The 18,295-nt window shown below is 35.8% G+C and overlaps 1 protein-coding gene across 1 annotated transcript; it reads left to right on the top strand.

The window, feature by feature from the left end:
- The first annotated feature begins 926 nt into the window (after positions 1-926).
- Positions 927-16,405, top strand: LOC144973193 (uncharacterized). Its single transcript, XM_078915338.1, has 7 exons — positions 927-1,061; positions 1,195-1,240; positions 2,888-3,121; positions 4,548-4,757; positions 5,980-6,090; positions 7,003-11,004; positions 14,288-16,405. Exons 1-7 carry the CDS (start codon positions 1,005-1,007, stop codon positions 14,332-14,334), a joined length of 4,707 nt encoding a protein of 1,568 aa, XP_078771464.1. The 5' UTR covers positions 927-1,004; the 3' UTR covers positions 14,335-16,405.
- Positions 16,406-18,295: the final 1,890 nt, after the last annotated feature.

Below are 18,295 nucleotides of genomic sequence, written 5' to 3'. Positions count from 1 at the left end.
ACTCTCAAACCTGGGACACTTTTAAAATACGTTAAATGGCTGTTATAATCATGAGGGACATTTTATTATAATCAAATTATAATGGAATAAATCATAAGGGGGGAGGGAGGGGGAGGGGGGGGGGGATAAAGACTATGTTTAACACATTAAATCCGGTTAAAGAGGTTTGAGCTATATTACCATAGGTCGTTAAAAATGTGAAGTGCATGAGCTTTAATTAATTATTTGAATTGTGCTGTTGTTCATCGACAACATTAAAGGCGAACTTTCAGAGTAAATATTTGCTGACTATTTGATTATTAGCATCCTTCGACCCTGTCAATTATATTTTATCATACCTCAGTGTTTCCAAAAAGAGAGCAGCAGCAGCTTCAATGAAGTCACAAAAGTTGTGACTGCACAGTGAAATTTTTTAGGAGCCAGTAATTCATGTTAGGACAAGACATTATATTATGACATGATGTGAAAGAATGACAGCCTCATCTTTGTGGGTTTAAATGATCTTTTAAATGTATTTAAAGTGGCGATACACTAAAATTTGAAACGAATATATTAACATGTTAAAATATATTATAAGATATTTTGTTATTGACGTCGTATATTCATTTCGAATGGCATAGACCCAATTCGAGAGTTTCTCCAATGTTGGGGTATGTGGTCACCTGTAGTTTGGCGTCTGCTACTAGGTGAGATTTTTCCGTGTGAAGGACATGAAGACGAAAGGACGATTTGAATGTATATTGTTTGCAGTCATCCAACAAAATACATAAGACTCTCTCTCTCTCTCTCTCTCTCTCTCTCTCTCTCTCTCTCTCTCTCTCTCTCGTTTTGCACCTATGCACCTTTGACCTTTGACTTGTTTTTCTATGACTAACACTTCCGTGTGTGGAATGATGAGTGTAAGGGGTTGGGCCGAGAGAGGGCCCCTGCCATGTCGAGTCTCAGGATTTCCACCAATCGCAGGCTCTCTTTTAGCGAAGTTTTGATTTTAGCATGGGACCAAAATGGCTGCTGTTACAACTGTTGTTGATGGAAATATAAAGTTTCGAGAGGGCAAAAAGGCAAGTTCTTTACAATTCTTTAAATTTCGCTTTGTATTGTTTAATGAAGAATTGCTCTAATTTAATGAGATTGACATTGACACTTTATCAACTTAACAACATAAAAACATGTTTTGTTTTGTTTTTCTTACAGTGGAAAAGTCGGTGGTGTGTGTTGAAGAAACCATCTCCTGTCGCGGGTGAGTAGTTACTGGCACTCCTACTCCTACTTGTTTGTCTTTTACAACTACAGTTGAAGTTGAAGTTAACTGCTTTCTCGATAGTATTGTTTTTATGTTCTAAAACTGCATGCATTGTTATATATTTGCTAGACTGGCAAAGGTGTTGCTTTACATGCGATTTAAAACTTTAATTTAAATCCTTAACTCGTAACTTTACTTTAACTCTTACGGAGGGGAATTAGGGTAAAATTGTGCGAATTAGTGATGAAAGCACCAAATTTGCACAAAGTAACTTGAGACCACTATTAATCGATGTTGATATAGAACCACATTGAGAAATTCCTCTATCTAACAGTGTAAAATAGGGAGATGCAAATACGCCTATACTATAATATGATCCATATTAAAGCAAAGGGGCGTAATCCATGAAATATTTGTTGACAAATCGGTGCTTTAAAAATATATTATTTTTTTTGGCCTGTGTTAGCGGATGATTCTTTTGTCTTAAATAATTATCAGTTAAAAATGTGCCTATACTATATGTGATATGAAACAGTGCGTTTTTGTACACCTCCAATGGAAGTGCATAAAAATGGTGCGTTTTTGTACACCTCAGATTGAAGTTTTTGGAAGTGTCAATAAGTCAATGGGCAATTTTTAGAACACCACCATCTATGATCACGTGTCAACTATTATATTTGTATGTATTATGTAATTTGAGTCATTGAACACAAAAGTATCATTATTTTTGGGCGTTAGTCTCTAAAGTTTTGTTTGCAATTGCTTTTTTTGGCCGGACTTCCTAGCTAGCTCTGGTGGAATAGAATCTTTCTAAATTGACAAGTCGTATTTTGATAAGCTGTAAACAGAAAACAGTTTTAGTAGAGGGGAAAGAGGCTTAGGTGGTTCTCCCCTCCCCCCCCCCCCCCTTCCCACCCCCTGTAAAGTAAAAAGAACGAAAAATATGAGATGGGTTAAGGGGGAACCTTTTACTTTTACCTGGCAAGTAGTGTCACATGAAAACAAAATGGCACATCTCCAATGTAAACAAAGTGCCAATTTACAACCCAAAAAATTCCAAGGGGGGGGGGGGGGGGGGGTGGTCTCTCCCCAACTTTTAAGAGTTGCAAAGTATTTGCACCAGTTATGAGCATCATTCCTGTGCTTTAAATTTAGATAAATGTTGCAAAAACATTGTTGTGGAGCAATATGCTTTTTGATGTTGTGGTAAAAATTGACCGTGTCAGTTGGCTCTGAGACCCGGGTAACTACCAAATTGTCAACAGATTGTGTCAATTGATTGTGTGGTTACTGTAATGAAGTCTTGGCTGTCTCTAAAAATTTGATATTAAAGTTTAGTATATCGTATTGCAGAAAATATCTATGTACTGAATGCTTGGCATTTGAGGGTCATAAAATTCCACATATCACAACTTTGAAAAATTCTATAGCCTCCAATATTGATTTGAAATTTGTTTTGTCCTATTATCAGCACATATCATATAATCTTTTTCTTTATTTTTATTTTTTTTAAAATTATTTTCATTTTTGTTGTTGTTATTTTAAATCTTTTTTATTTGTCATATATTTACTTATTTGTCATATATTTATTTATTTATTTATACTTAACAGTCTTTTTTGTTTTCATTTTCATTTTCTCTTCAGACCATCTTCAGTTAGTCTTGTATAAAGATGTATCGGAGGCCTGCAAGCCTGGTGGAAAAGTCAAAGCAATGTACACCGTGGATTCATTCTTTGGATTGGAGGCAGAGATATGTGTGGACAGGGAACAACATGTTTTGGCCATTATTTGCCTCAAAAATGTTTTTCTCTTAGCTTTTGAGCTGAGAGAAAGTATGATACGCTTTGAAATAAAAATTCGTCAAAGTTTAGGAGAAGGTATGTTAGATACATTAAATATTTTTCTTTACCTTATATTTATATATTTTGGGATGTAAATTCTCAGGCAATTGCTGAAATCAGACAATCCATTATTCTCTACCTCAGGGACATACTATTAGACAATAATAAATTTAAAGAAATTTGATACCGTATGGAAAAATAATAAATTATAGCCTAAATTAGAATAAAAAATCATGGGAAACTCAAAAACAGTAGATGACAAACTGAAGGATATAATAGTCAGTTTCGGATTACATAACTAAAGTTATGTCGTGCTATCTCTCTCTCTCTCTCTCTCTTTCTCTCTCTCTCTCTCTCTCTCTCTCTCTCTCTCTCTCTCTCTCTCTCTCTCTCTCTCTCTCTCTCTCTACTTCGTTGCATGCACTGTGCATGGCCGTCAAGGGGATTCCCCATTTCTCTGTGCTGCCTCTCGCATTCTTCACCTTCGCCATCACTGTGTTTCTTGGTGTTTTATCGATTATGACTGTCTCTCGCGGTCATTCGCGTGCTCACTCAGTTGTACCACCACATTCGCTAAATCTCTTATAATTGTATGTCTTCACAGACAAATTTGACGCAAAATTAAAGATAAAGTCATTGGTGGTTAAAATAGATTTTCAGACAATTTTGGAAAAGACGATTACGGGCCTGTTTATTTTACCTATTTGATTAACCCTTTAACAATGAGACATTATTAAGGTAACTTCTTTTATTATCAGTCAGTGATGATAATCTTTAATTATGTTTTTACTATCCAATTTTCTTCCTTTTTGCTGGCGCTGATATGACCTAAATGTATTGCAAGCGCCGTAAAACCCTTAAAACAAACACAAACAAATAAATTCAAACCCCAACCCGAAGGATCAGGTTTATTTTCAGAGACTGGTTCTTAGACTGGTTGCTTTCCAAGGCTATTGAGTGCAGTGTAGCCTTGGTTTATGTTCGAAGTTTCCTTCTTCTAGGCAGGTTTACCAACCAAGGCTTGCGATTCCTGCCCAACCGGGTCGTTGATTTTTCCTTGAAGTTTACTCCTGAAGTTCTTCCGTGTATCGGTATCCATAGGACAGTGGTGCTGTAACCCTTTCAAGGGTGGCTGATGGGTACTCGGCCTTGCCAAAGGACTTCCCATGATTTGGTCCAGGGCTGTTTCACATTACCCCATTACAGGGCATCCTTCTATCCACCGCCTGGGGACCTGGGAGTATTTTACCCTCTCCTGGTGCTTGATAATCCCTCCTGGAATTAACCAGGTTCCCCGTTTTTATGATTAAAACTAGCACTGAGAGTTAAGTCGGGTCTGCTCGGTAGGTACAGTGCTTTCTGCCTAAAAACATTAGAAAGCAAAAAAACTTCTGGAAGTAGAGTTCGGATTTTCTATTCAACTCTATAGTTGTATTCCTCATTCTTTCTAATTGTATTCCAGAAAATCAGTTTCCAGTGAAGGTTGTGAAAGCTCCATCCAGCAGCAAATTACCCAAAGACCAATTATGCCTTATTATTCACGACACAAGATTCTGTCTTAGCGGTCAAACTCCTCCCAAGATTTTCATGTCTTGGAATGTGGAAGACCTTAGACGTTATATTGCAAGGGACGACAAATTTATTTTCGAAGCAGGAGCCAGATGTGGCAAAGGTATGGTCTATTCTTCTGCTAATTTTAATGTGATGTGAACTAATACTAAAATCATCAATACAACGAAGATGATAATAATGATAATAATAATAATAGTAATCATTATATAATTTATAATATTTAATAACCTTCACTGCCACATCATCATCTTAAATACGCTACCACCATCATCAGCACCACCTTTGCATCATCCCCATCATGGCCATTTTCACCATCATCACCACTTTCTTTCCCCCTTAAAAATTTACACAGTTTATTAATATAATAGAGAAAATAATTGTTCTTGTGAATTGTTATGATTCACTAGAGAATACTTACAAATATTGAAATTAAAAAAAAAAAAATGACGCCCTTCTGCGTGATAGCTTTAGACGTTGTCTCCTAGGCATTTCATTAATGAATATGGATAATTCATCAAACAAATGTCTGATGTCAGTAGTAATCACCCATGTTGTCCAAAGTGAGTAAACTGGAAGTTAATAATCTTGCCCAAGTGGGGCTCAAACCTGGGACCTCCAACCTGGGGCCTCCTGTGTCACAGTGCAATGTCTTAACAACTCAGCCACCTCGCCCCCATCAATACTCCATTGATAAAGATGTGAGAAATAATTTACTGTTTGTATTGTTGCTGTTTGATGGTCATAAGTGGAGTACTTATACTTGATTGTTACAATCATTTTCTTGTTTGGAAAGCCTGGGTATCTCTCTAATTGCCTCATTAGTACACACATTGTATTAAGCAATCATTGTATTAAGCAATGTTTGATTCTGATGAAGTCATCTTTACGTGTATAAATGACTTGTTTATTCTGTATTTCTTCTACAGTAGAGCACCTCCAGTTAGTAATGATACTTGCCATTTCAATCACACAAGTCTATTATCACCTGTTCTCTGATACTGACCTTATGTATTTTTACATTCTTTTCTTTGGTTAATGAAAAAGTTTCAGTCAATTTTTATAATGCTCATATACATGTATAATTATTGTCAGGAGCGTTTTTCACTCCTTTTTTTTTGTTTGTTTGATGATTATTGGCTCATATCGTGTTATGTAAGTATACATTTATTTGGTAATTGTTTGTGTCTTGAATTTGTTTGATTATTTTGCAGCGTCAGTGCATATTAAACGTAATTTTACAGTACATTTAATCTCGTTTGTTTAGGATTTAATCACAGCGAAGTACTTGATAATATGACAACACCATTATTTTTATCCTACAGGGTCAGGACTTTTTGCTGTACAATCGGAACAGGCAAATGACATAGCTGACATAATAAATTTAGCTTCGTCAGGAAAAATGTCCAATTGCCACCGAAAGTTCAAAAATAGAAGTAAGTTCGTAATTATATTTTCTTCATGAGTTTTGCTTTGTGCGCTTGCAGGGTTTGTTGTGTATATTGCTGGGATTTGGTTAACAATTTCTTTTAAAATGTTTATATTGAATGAGGATGATGATATTAAATAATATATTTAAAGGTCTACATGCTTTTTATTTTGATATGATTGTGTAGAGATTTATCTGAATTACAGCTCTTTTATTCTTAATAAGTCTTTACTAAAATTTTTTAGTCATCTGGGGTAAATAGAAAAAGAGAAAAGTAAAACAGCAGATGATATAGCATTATTTTTAAGCAGGTGCTCGACAAGCAATATTTTGTTAACAATCTTTTCTTCATATTAAATAAGGAACAGATTCATCACATTCATGCAGTGTTGTCTGAAAGTTTTCTTTTAAAAATATTTTGTTCAATATTTTTTTACACTACCTGACAATCCCATTTAGTTTTTTCCCTGCCCCTCCACCTTTCATTTTTTCAAAGTATGACCCATCGCCTAAGAACGGTATTATGTCAGAATTGTTTACATGCCAAAAAATTATTTTTAATGTAAAAAAAAAAATGAAATTTGTGTCCAGTTTTATATATTAAAAAAAAAGTCAAAATGCATTGTTTCTTAGAAGTGACAAAAACTAAAATCTCATATTTCTGGTCTAAATTTTAAATCACTTTTTAGTACATTTATCATCTCAACATAATACAGTTATTAGACGATAGGTCACATGATTTAAATCATCATTTGATATAGGTGGAGGGATATTATTGTGTTTGTTTTTTCAGTTATTGAAAAATTAAGAACATGTTTTCATTTCCTTCGAATAATTTTTATGCACAATTGTCGATATAAATTATCATACCTAATAAATTATTGTTCCTCTTTCTATGTCTATCTTTTCCCTTCTTCAGGCTCTCAGATTGAACTAGGTAGTCATCTCATTTCCCCATTGCCATCTCAGTCACCCTCCTCATCCTCCCAACCTCATCATCATTATCACAATCATATTCAACAAGATGTTCCAGTATCTAAGGCCCCTTTGCAAACTGCTCTGCCTGCTCCTCTAAATTGTTGCTATCAGAATCAGACAGGAAGTGCAGAATCTGAGGATTGGAGTTGGTATAAACGACATTCTGTTAGTGTTACAGATCATAGACGGATATCAGCCCTTCGGGAAAAGAATAATGTAGAAAATAGAGAACAAATAATGATAGCTGGCATATATGACACTCCACCTAATTATGATATAGATGAAGAGTCTGTAACACTACCCGAACCCACATATGATCATCCCAAATCATATTTGAACCAGGTCTTGTCTCCAATATGCTCTGATAGTGCAGTGCTTCCACCAACATCAGATTACGTGAACAATAGTGCTTTATACAGTAAGATTGAAATCAAAGGAGATGCAGAAGGGTTTAGCGATGCTGAAGACAATAGTAGACAAACAATTAATGATGTGGTTGCTGGAATTGAACGATCTGGTGATTCTGAATCAGTTGTTGCTGCATGTGACACAACACTAGAACGCTTGAAAAAACAGGAATATGATTTACAAAGAGAAATGGTGCTTTTGGATGAAATGTTACAGAGTTGTACGGCAGAGGATAAGTCCATGGAGCCGAGTGAGGCTAATAGCCAGAATATCAGTCTTGCAAAAGCTAGAAACAAAACCAGTACAATGGATGATGACCCAGACATACAATATCATATTACAAAGGAGACTTGTTCAGCTCAGAAAAAGACAGATTCAAATTTAGGATTGTACGATGAACTTCCAATGATTCAGTATTCTGGGGCCAAGCAAAATGATAATCAAGATTCTTCAAATGTCAAGGATACACTGACACCTCCCTTCCCAGAGGACTTCGAAATCATTTCTGGAAATGTATCTTTTATGAAACCAAATCTTATGGCGCAAAATGGAATTGTTGAGAAAAAACCTAAATCATTATCTGATCGTCTCAATTCCAGCCTGCCAGAGGGAACTCCTCTCAGTCCTTTGTTTCATGCGAAACTCAACAGTATTCCCCAAAGCTCTAGACTAAACGCTCCATTACCTTATGTCAATTTGAGTGGATATGATGATGATGGCACCAACCATGTCCACCTTCCTGGAAGTGCTGACTGTTTGCCAACTGTTACAAGAGGTAGCAGTTTCCACAGTTTGAATATGAGTTACGGCAGCTGTGGTGTTGATACTGAAAAGCAGTCAGCATCATGGAGGACTCACGCTGGAAGTTCATCTAGCATTCATCTCCCTGTTGCAGTGTCCAGCTTGAATAACCTTAATCAATACCACCATAATTTGGACAATTCTCCAAGGAGATTACATGGTAAGAAATCACTGGACTCTGCAACTGGTTGGCTTAGAAATAATCATGCAGTCGACCACTTCAAGCTCAAACAAGCAATAGAGGGCCCAAGCTTTGCAAATGCTGCTGCTTTACCTACTCCAAGTCAACAAGAAGTTCTGGTTGTGAGAATGGATTCAGATTCAGATGCCTTCAGAAAGGACAATGATTCTTCTATCACATCATCAGTGCAGTCTTTGTCCTTAGATGCAAGTGAAAACATTAAAAGCAAGTATGAAATTGTTAATTTATTGACAGTCGATTTAGCTCATATTTCTTCAGATGAAAAGAGGGAAGAAATCTATGTGAATCTTCCGGTAGTGAAAGAAAATAGTCCTCCTCCACCACCACTTCCACCAAAAGGTCCAGCTCTCTTGAGGAAGCTTCAAATGTCTTCATCCAAATCTGTTTCTCCATCAGGCCAACAGAGACAGAATAAGGCAGCCATTACACAGTATCAAGAAAGATTTTATGGGTATGATAACGAGCCTGTACTAACCTCAATACAATCTTTCCAGAAAGATACTGCAGAGGAACCTAGCAGTAATTATCTGGAAATGGGTAGCCCCAAACCAAATCCTAAGTACAGTGCTGAAACAGTTCCAAAGGTAACACCAAGACAATCAGAGGGCATTTCAAAATTGAACAAAACTCTCTCCAAAATTCCAAAAGGTAGGGATGATTATATGGATATGGATGTTGTTGATATGCCAACAACGTCAGATAGTTTGAAATATGAAGATGATGATGAGATATACTTGGATGTAGATGAAACATTTCAACACAGCGATCTCTACCTATCTGACCGAAATAGGAGAGAACAAGGGGAAGAGTATGTCCCTGCCACAGTTCTACCACAGAAAAGAGAAAGCACATACATTGAAATGGCTCAAGTTGCTCCTGCAAAAAGCACAGTTGTACAAAATCTTGAAACCCTTAAGGCTTATGTCAGTCAAAAGCTTGGAGGAAGTGAGACTGCTTTAAATACAAGTCATAGTCTTACAGCTCACAATCCATCAGCTTCACCTTCTCATCCTCCTCTACCTCGCTCTTTAAAAATCCGACACAATTCTGATAGTGAGCCATCAAAACGAGCCAGTGCCAACCTAGATAGTATTTCAAGCAATTTTAAGAGTGTAAAACCAGTAAAAAGTCCAATGAAGATTTATACAAGAATAAAAGCTTCCTCTATGCAACCTCTATCACCAAGTCCCAATACAGCAGATCGTCCAGCCCCCTTCACAAACTTAATGGAGTTTACCAAGAGAATGGGAGATGGCAAATCAACCTATGTGAATACCACTGTCAATGACGATGACATCCTTATTGCAAGTGATTTTGTTCCCCTTCCTGAACCAGTCAACAAGGAGGGATTTCTGGCCAAGCTTAAAAGACGAGGATCCAGAGACAAAGGATTTCCAGAAAAATCAAGTGTCAGCAGTGGAGGTGGTAGCATGAAAACTAAACCAGGTGTCTTAGAGAGAAGCATGTCAGAACATGAATCACCAAAGTGTCTGAGGCGAGATGACAAGAATTCCTCATCTTCATCCAAATTGAAGCTTGGAAGGCGACGATCATCAAGTTTTCCCAATCGCTTGAGTTACCAAGAATCAAATAATGATCATAGTTTTGGCACAGAGTCCAGTCAAATTACAACAGAATCTTCCAGCATTGTGTCATCAGAGTCTTTTAAATCAAAGCCATTGTGGAAGAAGGACAAGACTCAAAGTGAAAGTTCATCATCAATCCAAGACAATTCAGATAACTCGGACAAGGTATCATCATCACTGAAACTTGGAAAATCAGTTGTTAATTCTACTACAGTGCTTCATGTTCAACAAGACATGACACAACCTTCTGTCAAAGATTCACTGTATGCCTCTACCTCAAAATGTAATAAATCTCTCACACAATCAGAGTTAACATGTACAACCTGCCCATCACTATCAAAGACAGATGATGAGAAAATGATCGAGATATACCAGAAACAACACCACCCCCATCACAATCACTCCAAGTCGATGCCAGTGTCAAATCAACATAGTCACTACCTAAATATACACAAGACTCCAGATAGCTCTGCAGAGATGCTTACAAATTCTCATTCTAATGATGAAATATATTTTAACTCACCATCATCAAATTCAGTAGTGTCTCCTTGTACTAAAAAATTTACTGCATGTCATAAAATGGTGAGCACCACTTCAGAGGATTACTGCAATGTGAACATTTTCCACCCACCCAAGCCACCAACCACACTTAGCGTTAATGTGGGTGTGAACACCCAGAGTGCGAATGATCCACCAGCTCTCCCACCTAAAAGTAAAAGCTACTACCAAGCTCTGTTGTCACCAGTTTATGAAAGCTCACCACTATTACAGAAACCTGATGATAGATTGTATTACACAGCAATAGATGACAAATCAGGGAATGACATGGAAGAGGACTATTTGTCTGATCAGTATGTTGAGTTGAAGGGAGTTGACAATGCAGAGGAAGGAGAGGCGTCACAGATCTTAAGTCATTTAAATTCCTCTACTGTAAATAAAAAGGCAGGTATGTTTATGTTCTAAGCATCATGTTGCACTGTGGTGCATTTATGGAAATCCTGGTTGGTATCTACGAAACGTCATCTCTTGAATCGCTTTTTCAAATTCTTTTTGTTCTTGTGTAACAAAAGAGCATGAACTGTCTTTTCTTTTCATATGTCATGCATTTTTTGGTTATATTTTGTTCCGTTCCTAAAGAGTAACTTAATTCTCAGAGTCATCTTGTCAAATTTGAAAGCATAAAAGGATTTTAAAAATTCATCATTGCTTGTTGACCTTTTTTTAAAAACTCATTTTGTATCTCATTTATGAAAAGTTGGATTGCTTTTTGGTTACTAACACATTTTCCATGTTTTATTTTTTATTTGTGTAAGTTGGTTGGGGTTGGGGATGTGATTTGGAATTTTTAAAGACCTTTTCACTGATGTTAACAATCGACACGTTAGATTCATCAGTCTTAATATATTCATGATAGATTCATTTATTTCCCGCATGTGTTTGAAGTGCTCATTTTCATTTTAGAATATGCTTTTGCTGGTGTTGGTTTACGATGGTGCTACCATAGATGGAGTATCAGAGACCAACACAATTATGATTACTTATCACTAATATTGCCTGCTATAAGCTAAATTGGATGTGGAAAATATTTTTCAAAAAGAACAAAAATTAAGGCTTGTCTTAAACAAAAGATATTAATTTTTCATAACAGCATCTTGCATTCCCTTGATGAACCTCCTTAAACTATGAGAGCTAACCTTCGGTCTACCTAATCGAGGTTCACAGGACTGAGAATTGTCCAAGTTAAAATATAATTTTTAAACTGCTGCCATTTAAAATTATATGTTTAATTGCTATTGCTTGCTTTTTTATTTTTTCTTTTCTAATATGTTTATTTTTAATTTTTGATGTCAGTCAATGTACAGTACAGCTATCTTCGCTTTTAAATTATAATTACTAATTTCACAAATAACGTTATTGCCAAATGCTGATGTTAGTGCTGATAAGGTTTTTTAAAAAAAAATCACTCTTTTACAGAACACTTTCATAACCTTAAGTAATTTTCACAGGAATTGTTAGTTTTTTTTTTTTTTTTAATTTTTTAATTTGTGGGGTTTTTAAGTAATATTTGTTAAATACTAAATGAAAGGGAGTATTGTACAAGCATGTGGAAAGTTTAATTTTTGAAAATGTATTTTATGGGGATTTTGAAAATGTATTTTATGGTTCATTAAAATATGTATCTTTCACAATATACACTCTTTAACTCTAAGTCATTACAATTTATAAATCAGAGCACAAGGTAGCAATACCCACCACTGCTCATCCTCTGTATTTTATTGACTTTTCTAGATGTAAACGCTTTATTGGGAGGGGGAGGGGGGGGGGGGGGGGGGGGGGGAGTGAGTCAGGAGTGAGATATGATTGTCCAATATTTAATAACAACATTTGCATAAATCCCACACTTAATACTTTTTAATTTTTTTTTTATGCCAGTCTTGTTTCTCTGTGCTATGTCCTCTCTCTAATGGTTTTCTCTCTTCTTTATCCTGTCTTATTTTGGAGCATTTTGTTGTTTTTTCTTGTTATGGGATATTGGGTGTAAGGACAAATTTGTTAACTTTAAAGCTCTTCCCAAAATATGGTAGATCATAAAGTATTTTTCTTTTTATAAAATTAGGACATTATCATTGTTGCGGTTTAGTTTTATGTTACACTTGCTCAAACTTTTTTAGTTACCAGTAATAACATTTTGTAGGAAATCGAATTGATCACATTCGTTTTTAAAAATGTAATTTTTTTTTCTATTTTTAATTCCTCTAATTTTCTTCATTCAGCATTATATTAAAAATAAAATAAGGGTATATATTTATACTCTTTGATGATTTCTTATTCCAAATGCTTATACTTGTATGATAAATAGTTGACATTCTAATTGTGCTAATTATTATTTATTTGAATGGGAAAATGGGAGGGATGTGATGTCATACATATATATATATATATATATATATATATATATATATATATATATATATATATATATATATATATATAATAAAAATGTGTGTGTATATATATATATATATGTTTTTTGTTTAATATGAAAGGAAGAAACAAGTATAATATCAACACAAAATTTTTGGTAGAACTTGATAATTATAATTGCAAAACTAATCTATTTTGTAAAATACAGTGCAGTCCACCAGAAGTCCAATCACGTTAAGTCAACATTCAACAGTGTTCCATTCCCCCCCCCCCCGTATTTATTATTGTTAAAAAAGTTCTGATAAAGTCAACAGCTCTATTGGGATTCAATTGTAAGTCAATTCAACACGACTCTCAGGAATAGTGAGAAAGGATGTGTTGGGCTTATGCAAGCACTTTGTACTGTGTAATTGTGTGTGGCACCATCCTCTCACTTTAAGATGGTTTGGCAATGATTGAATCACAATTCATGAAGTAAACATGTCTTTCTACAAATACAACAGTACTTAAATTACAAGCTAAGATTTATTAAAGATGTAAATGTCAACAATTGTTAATCTAGTTAAGCCTTATTATCTACCAAACACACATAGACCCTACACAATACCCGTACAATACAATACAATTTAGACACAAAAACAACAGAAAAGATTTCCACCCTTATTTTGATTTCTTTTCAATATATCTTATTTATCTCACAAATGTTTACATACGGCACGCATACAAAAGTCATTTGTTTTTATCAAAGGCAATTTTCACCCTCTCAACAAAGCTCTAGCACAAAAAAGAAAGATAATAAATCTGTTAACTTACACATAATGGTAAAAATAAATAAAAACAAGTGAAAAAAAAATTCTAATCAGGCATATTTACAATGATATTACTTGAATTCAATGAATGTCTCCACCCTTAAAGTATCAAAAGAGAAATTAGCAAAATGTGTTCCTTTATGTAATGTTATATTCACCATAGCCAAATGTTACAATAAGTAATCAGCAAAACAGACTGAAAGCCATAAGAATAATTTTATCTCCTTGCATGCATACAAATGTTGGTTTGCTCATATGTTGTCCTTATTTAGATAAAGTCAACTTTGCTTAAAGTTATCTAACTTTTATGGCCCTAAGGTGTTGACTGAAAGCAGACGGCATTGTACTTATTATTTGACATGCATTCTACTCTGTCCTCGTCTTTGTGTTGTGTTGATTTTTCTGTCTCTTACTCTTACCAATCAAATTGCCCATTCTCCTTTTGATCTATAAAATAACAACCAACTCTTTTTTTTTTTTTTATGTTGCAGGAAGAGAGTCCATCCCCTCCACCTCCTCCTCTTCCGATGCGAAAGAAGTAAATCCACGACCTGCAGAGTATACAACCATCTCAATTCCCTTAACAAACAGAATTGATGCTTTTGACAGAGATGAAAGTGAGGGAGTCGTGGAACCATCTCCAGAGTCATCGATCATAGTCCCAAATTCCCTAACTGTGGAACGAAATTCTATTTCATCTGACAATAATGGAAGTAGTACTGTTAATGATGCAGATTGCAACCACCCAGCCAAATCTGTTCTTCGACCAAGGGCAGGTAGCGAGTACATTGTCGTTAAACGGATTTCCACTCTAGATTCCACATCATTGGTGTCTGGTCCACCTTCAGCTGGTTTGGTTTCCCAATCTCCTTCTTTAAGTCAAGTGTTTGATTATAATGATGCTCACCATCATCAACACTACTGTAAATCTAATCATCATCATCACCACCACCATCTTCACCACCATCATCATAACCACCCAGTATCCAGTTGTACGTCTTTGTCCCTCTGCTCCCAGCGTACCACCCCACAACGATCTCCCAGCTTTTCCAGAAGTACAACAGGAATAGCACAATCACAGAGCAGTTTACAACATGAAGCTTTGGACAGAGATTCATCATCTCACCATACAAGTTCAAATACTCCACAACACAACATGCAAAAATCAGTTTTACTAGCATCTCACAATATCTCAGTTGCCGCTCTTTCCACTCCCTCACCATCTCCCAAAACTCCATCCAGTTTATGCAAACACCAACACATTCATAATTCTTTATGCTCTTCTCCAAAAACCAAAAAGAACTCTAGCTGTCTCATACACTCAGCTCTAACTGAAGAAGACAATATTTTTTTCCCCATAGACATGACCTACAATGGGTCATCCCCATTATCACCTTCGTTCCGTCGTTATTGGATGAATGGTGGTGACAACAGCCATCATCAGCCCATTTATGTAAATCAACATTTTGTTGATATTCACTACTCTCAAAGTTCTGATAGTAGAACAAATAGCACCTGCAGCAGTCAGACAAACCCTTCACCCATCAGGTCCTACATGCAAACACATCGATCCTTGCTTCAAGATTCATTCCCTTCCTCAAACTCAAGACATGTCAGTGATTCCAATAGCCTGAGTAGAAAATCTCGAATGAGGTCGAGACACTCAGAATCCGATGTTGGTATTTCAGGAATGGACAGACTTTCCAAAAGCTTCACCCTTCCATCCAACCATTATCACCATCGACCTAGTCTGACATTACCTGTAATCAACGTCCAGAGGTCACATTCAGATCCTAAGAGAGCTGATCATCTTCAGCCTCGTCAAAGTGTTAGTCAAAGTCACATTCATGGCAAAGAATTTGACAAGTTTGCCAATTCCAGTATCATCGCTAGGCGTAGACAGAAACATTCCCAGTCCAATGGAGGAGGACAATCCCCACCCCCAATAATGAGCAGGGCTGCAATAACATCTGAGTCCTCACCAAATCTTCAAATCCCTTCCATCAATATAAGAACAAGTGGTTATAAAAATATTGATAGGTTTAGTGTAACAAACTCCATAGCTAGTTCAAATAACTGCCACAGTGCAGACGGTTTGGCTGAATCTCAACCTTCATCATCTTTGGAAAATCAAAATGATGCTCATATTGTATCCAACTCTCCACCCCCACTACCTATCCGTCAGCGATTAGTGTCCACTCCATCCACAGTCTCCCCACCTCTTACCCCCTTCTTTGGTGCTTCTTCAGACATTTCAGATTCTCCCCCGCCATACAATGCTCCCCCACCCCCAGATTCTCATAGATCAGAACCGTATTTGACCCCTAGCTCATCAGAGGAAGAAGAGCAAGAGTTGAATTACATTGAGATTGACATGTCAACAAAGCCCAGTCAAGTTGAAGAACCTCCTTTACCCCTTTCTTTTTCACGACGTAGTAAGCGTGCCAGACAGCAAAGGAAGCTTGCCAAGCTGCGTTATGCTGAAATTGACCACACAGCGACAAAAGCTCTGCAGCACACGGGAAAGGAGCATGCTCAAACAAGGCGGGGTGGCGATTCATCAAAATCAGGTTCTTCTCTCAGTCGAATGAACTCTGCTCCAATATCTAAAAATCATAAACCATTGACTGTAAGAGAACGTAAACATAGCACAGGTTCTGTGGAGTCATTATAGTGTCATGAATAATGTTAAACGATTATAAAGATCAGTTTTATGATCATTTCAGAGTTAAGAGTCCTAATGTGTTGTGCCTTTTAATCTATGTATTTCAATGAATTATTTGAACTTTGGGATGGGGCAGTTTTTAAAACAATGTTTGCATTTCATTCCGATGTCTCATGAAAATGAATGTAACATAATTTAGAAAATGTTTCCCTGATAAATGTGTAATACAATGGATCTCTAATACCAAACCATCAGGGGAAACTATTTTTTAGTGCCAAGATGCAGTTAATATTGTTAAGGAATATTTAAAATAAATAAATTTATAATTTTAGTTTCTTCATTGAAATTGAATTAGCATATTCTCTTTGTGTGTTGCTCCAATTTATCATCCAATCGAGTTTCATGAATTTGTTAAAGATGCATGGACATGTAGCTTGTCACAGTCACATACAGGAAAATATGTTCAGTAAACTGTTTGGCCATGATTTCGAAGATTTAATACTGTTGACACTACATGCTGCTTAAGTTGATTCTCAAGTCAGATTTTTTTACCCAGTCCTGCCCCCAAGATAAGTGGAAAAAATACATATCGAGCAGTTCCCTATATGAACTAATTCCTCTTTGTCTTACTTATTCTTGGGTGCTTTAATTGTAATTCTAAAACTTTTTACTATCCTATTTTCTTTCTTCGGCGCTGATATGACCTTAATGCTTTGCAAGTGCAGTAAAACCCTTAAAAACAAAAATAAACATAAATGTGTTTCAAGCGCCATAAAACCTTTAAAAAAAAAAAAAAACAAAACAAACCTCGCCAGCTCTTGAGCTTCACTTCTAACCTTCATCCCTTTCTTACAGAAAATGCATTAAAAAGAAATAACAAGCAAAAAAATGCAGCCCCTGTTTCATGTTTATTTTTTTACATAAAAAGGGAAGAGAGGATGGAAGGTGTACTGATTATTTACTTCAATTTTTTTTTCAGATAAATTGATTTTTAGCCTTTGTCCACATGAGATCAGCTTAAGCGGTGTGTACTGTACTTAATGATAGAATTTTTAATTGTAATGCAAAAGTTTCTTAAAGATGATGAAGAAGTAGAAAATCTGTTGTCTCTGTAATAAAATGTATTTTTCTGTAATGCACTAGAAATGGCCATTCTCAAAAAATTTCTTCAGATAGCTCAGAAGAATGGATTAATTTGATCTCCAAATGAAAATGAAAGAAATGGGTAATGTGGTGGACATTGGATGATAAGAGGTAATGAGACTGATGATTGCTTCTTGTGCTATCCAATGTCTCATTTAATACAATGTGCCATTACGAAATAGAAATACTATTAATTTATTTTTAAAATGTCTTTGCCTATAGGAATTTTTTTTTTCCGTGTTTGATCAAAGTAAATTGAGTGTGAAGTCAACGTAAGCAATAGTAAAGTTGTAAAGTCAACCATATGTTATAATGATGGAAAGTCCAAATTACTGTGGAACTGAAAATAATTAGATTTAAATTTTGAGAAAAAGTTGACCAAAGCAGTGACATTTTATACAGTGAGTGGAGAATTTTGTTTGAGTAATGCTGCTCAATGAATCCAATGGTCCATTATAGGTCCATCCTTGCTTTTTCAATCTTCTCTCCCCTAATACTAATAGACAGTTTTCCCTTTCACGTGGCTTTCTGTCCCTAACTGAAAACTGGACCTGTTTGTTTTTTTTGTCTTGTTCATTTGCTGAGATGGAGATAGCCAGGTTTATGAGAGGTGGATTTTTTTCTTGATGCAAATAATTTCTCTTTCGTGTATTATTGTCAGTTGTTGGCATATTATTTTGTATTTTTGTTGTTAA

The sequence above is a fragment of the Berghia stephanieae genome, chromosome 5 (assembly GCF_034508935.2).
Source record: "Berghia stephanieae isolate SIO BIC M18660-M18661 chromosome 5, UCSD_Bste_1.3, whole genome shotgun sequence".
In the NCBI taxonomy this organism is placed as follows: Eukaryota; Metazoa; Mollusca; class Gastropoda; order Nudibranchia; family Aeolidiidae; genus Berghia; species Berghia stephanieae.
This window is presented reverse-complemented; position numbering and strand designations above follow the sequence as displayed.

Excerpts from the sequence above, each read along its gene's own strand:
- LOC144973193 (XM_078915338.1), top strand. The coding sequence starts at position 1,005 with ATGGCTGCTGTTACAACTGTTGTTGATGGAAATATAAAGTTTCGAGAG. Across the intron at positions 1,241-2,887 it reads GAAACCATCTCCTGTCGCGG|ACCATCTTCAGTTAGTCTTG; the intron begins GTGAGTAGTTAC and ends TTTTCTCTTCAG. Across the intron at positions 4,758-5,979 it reads AGGAGCCAGATGTGGCAAAG|GGTCAGGACTTTTTGCTGTA; the intron begins GTATGGTCTATT and ends TTTATCCTACAG.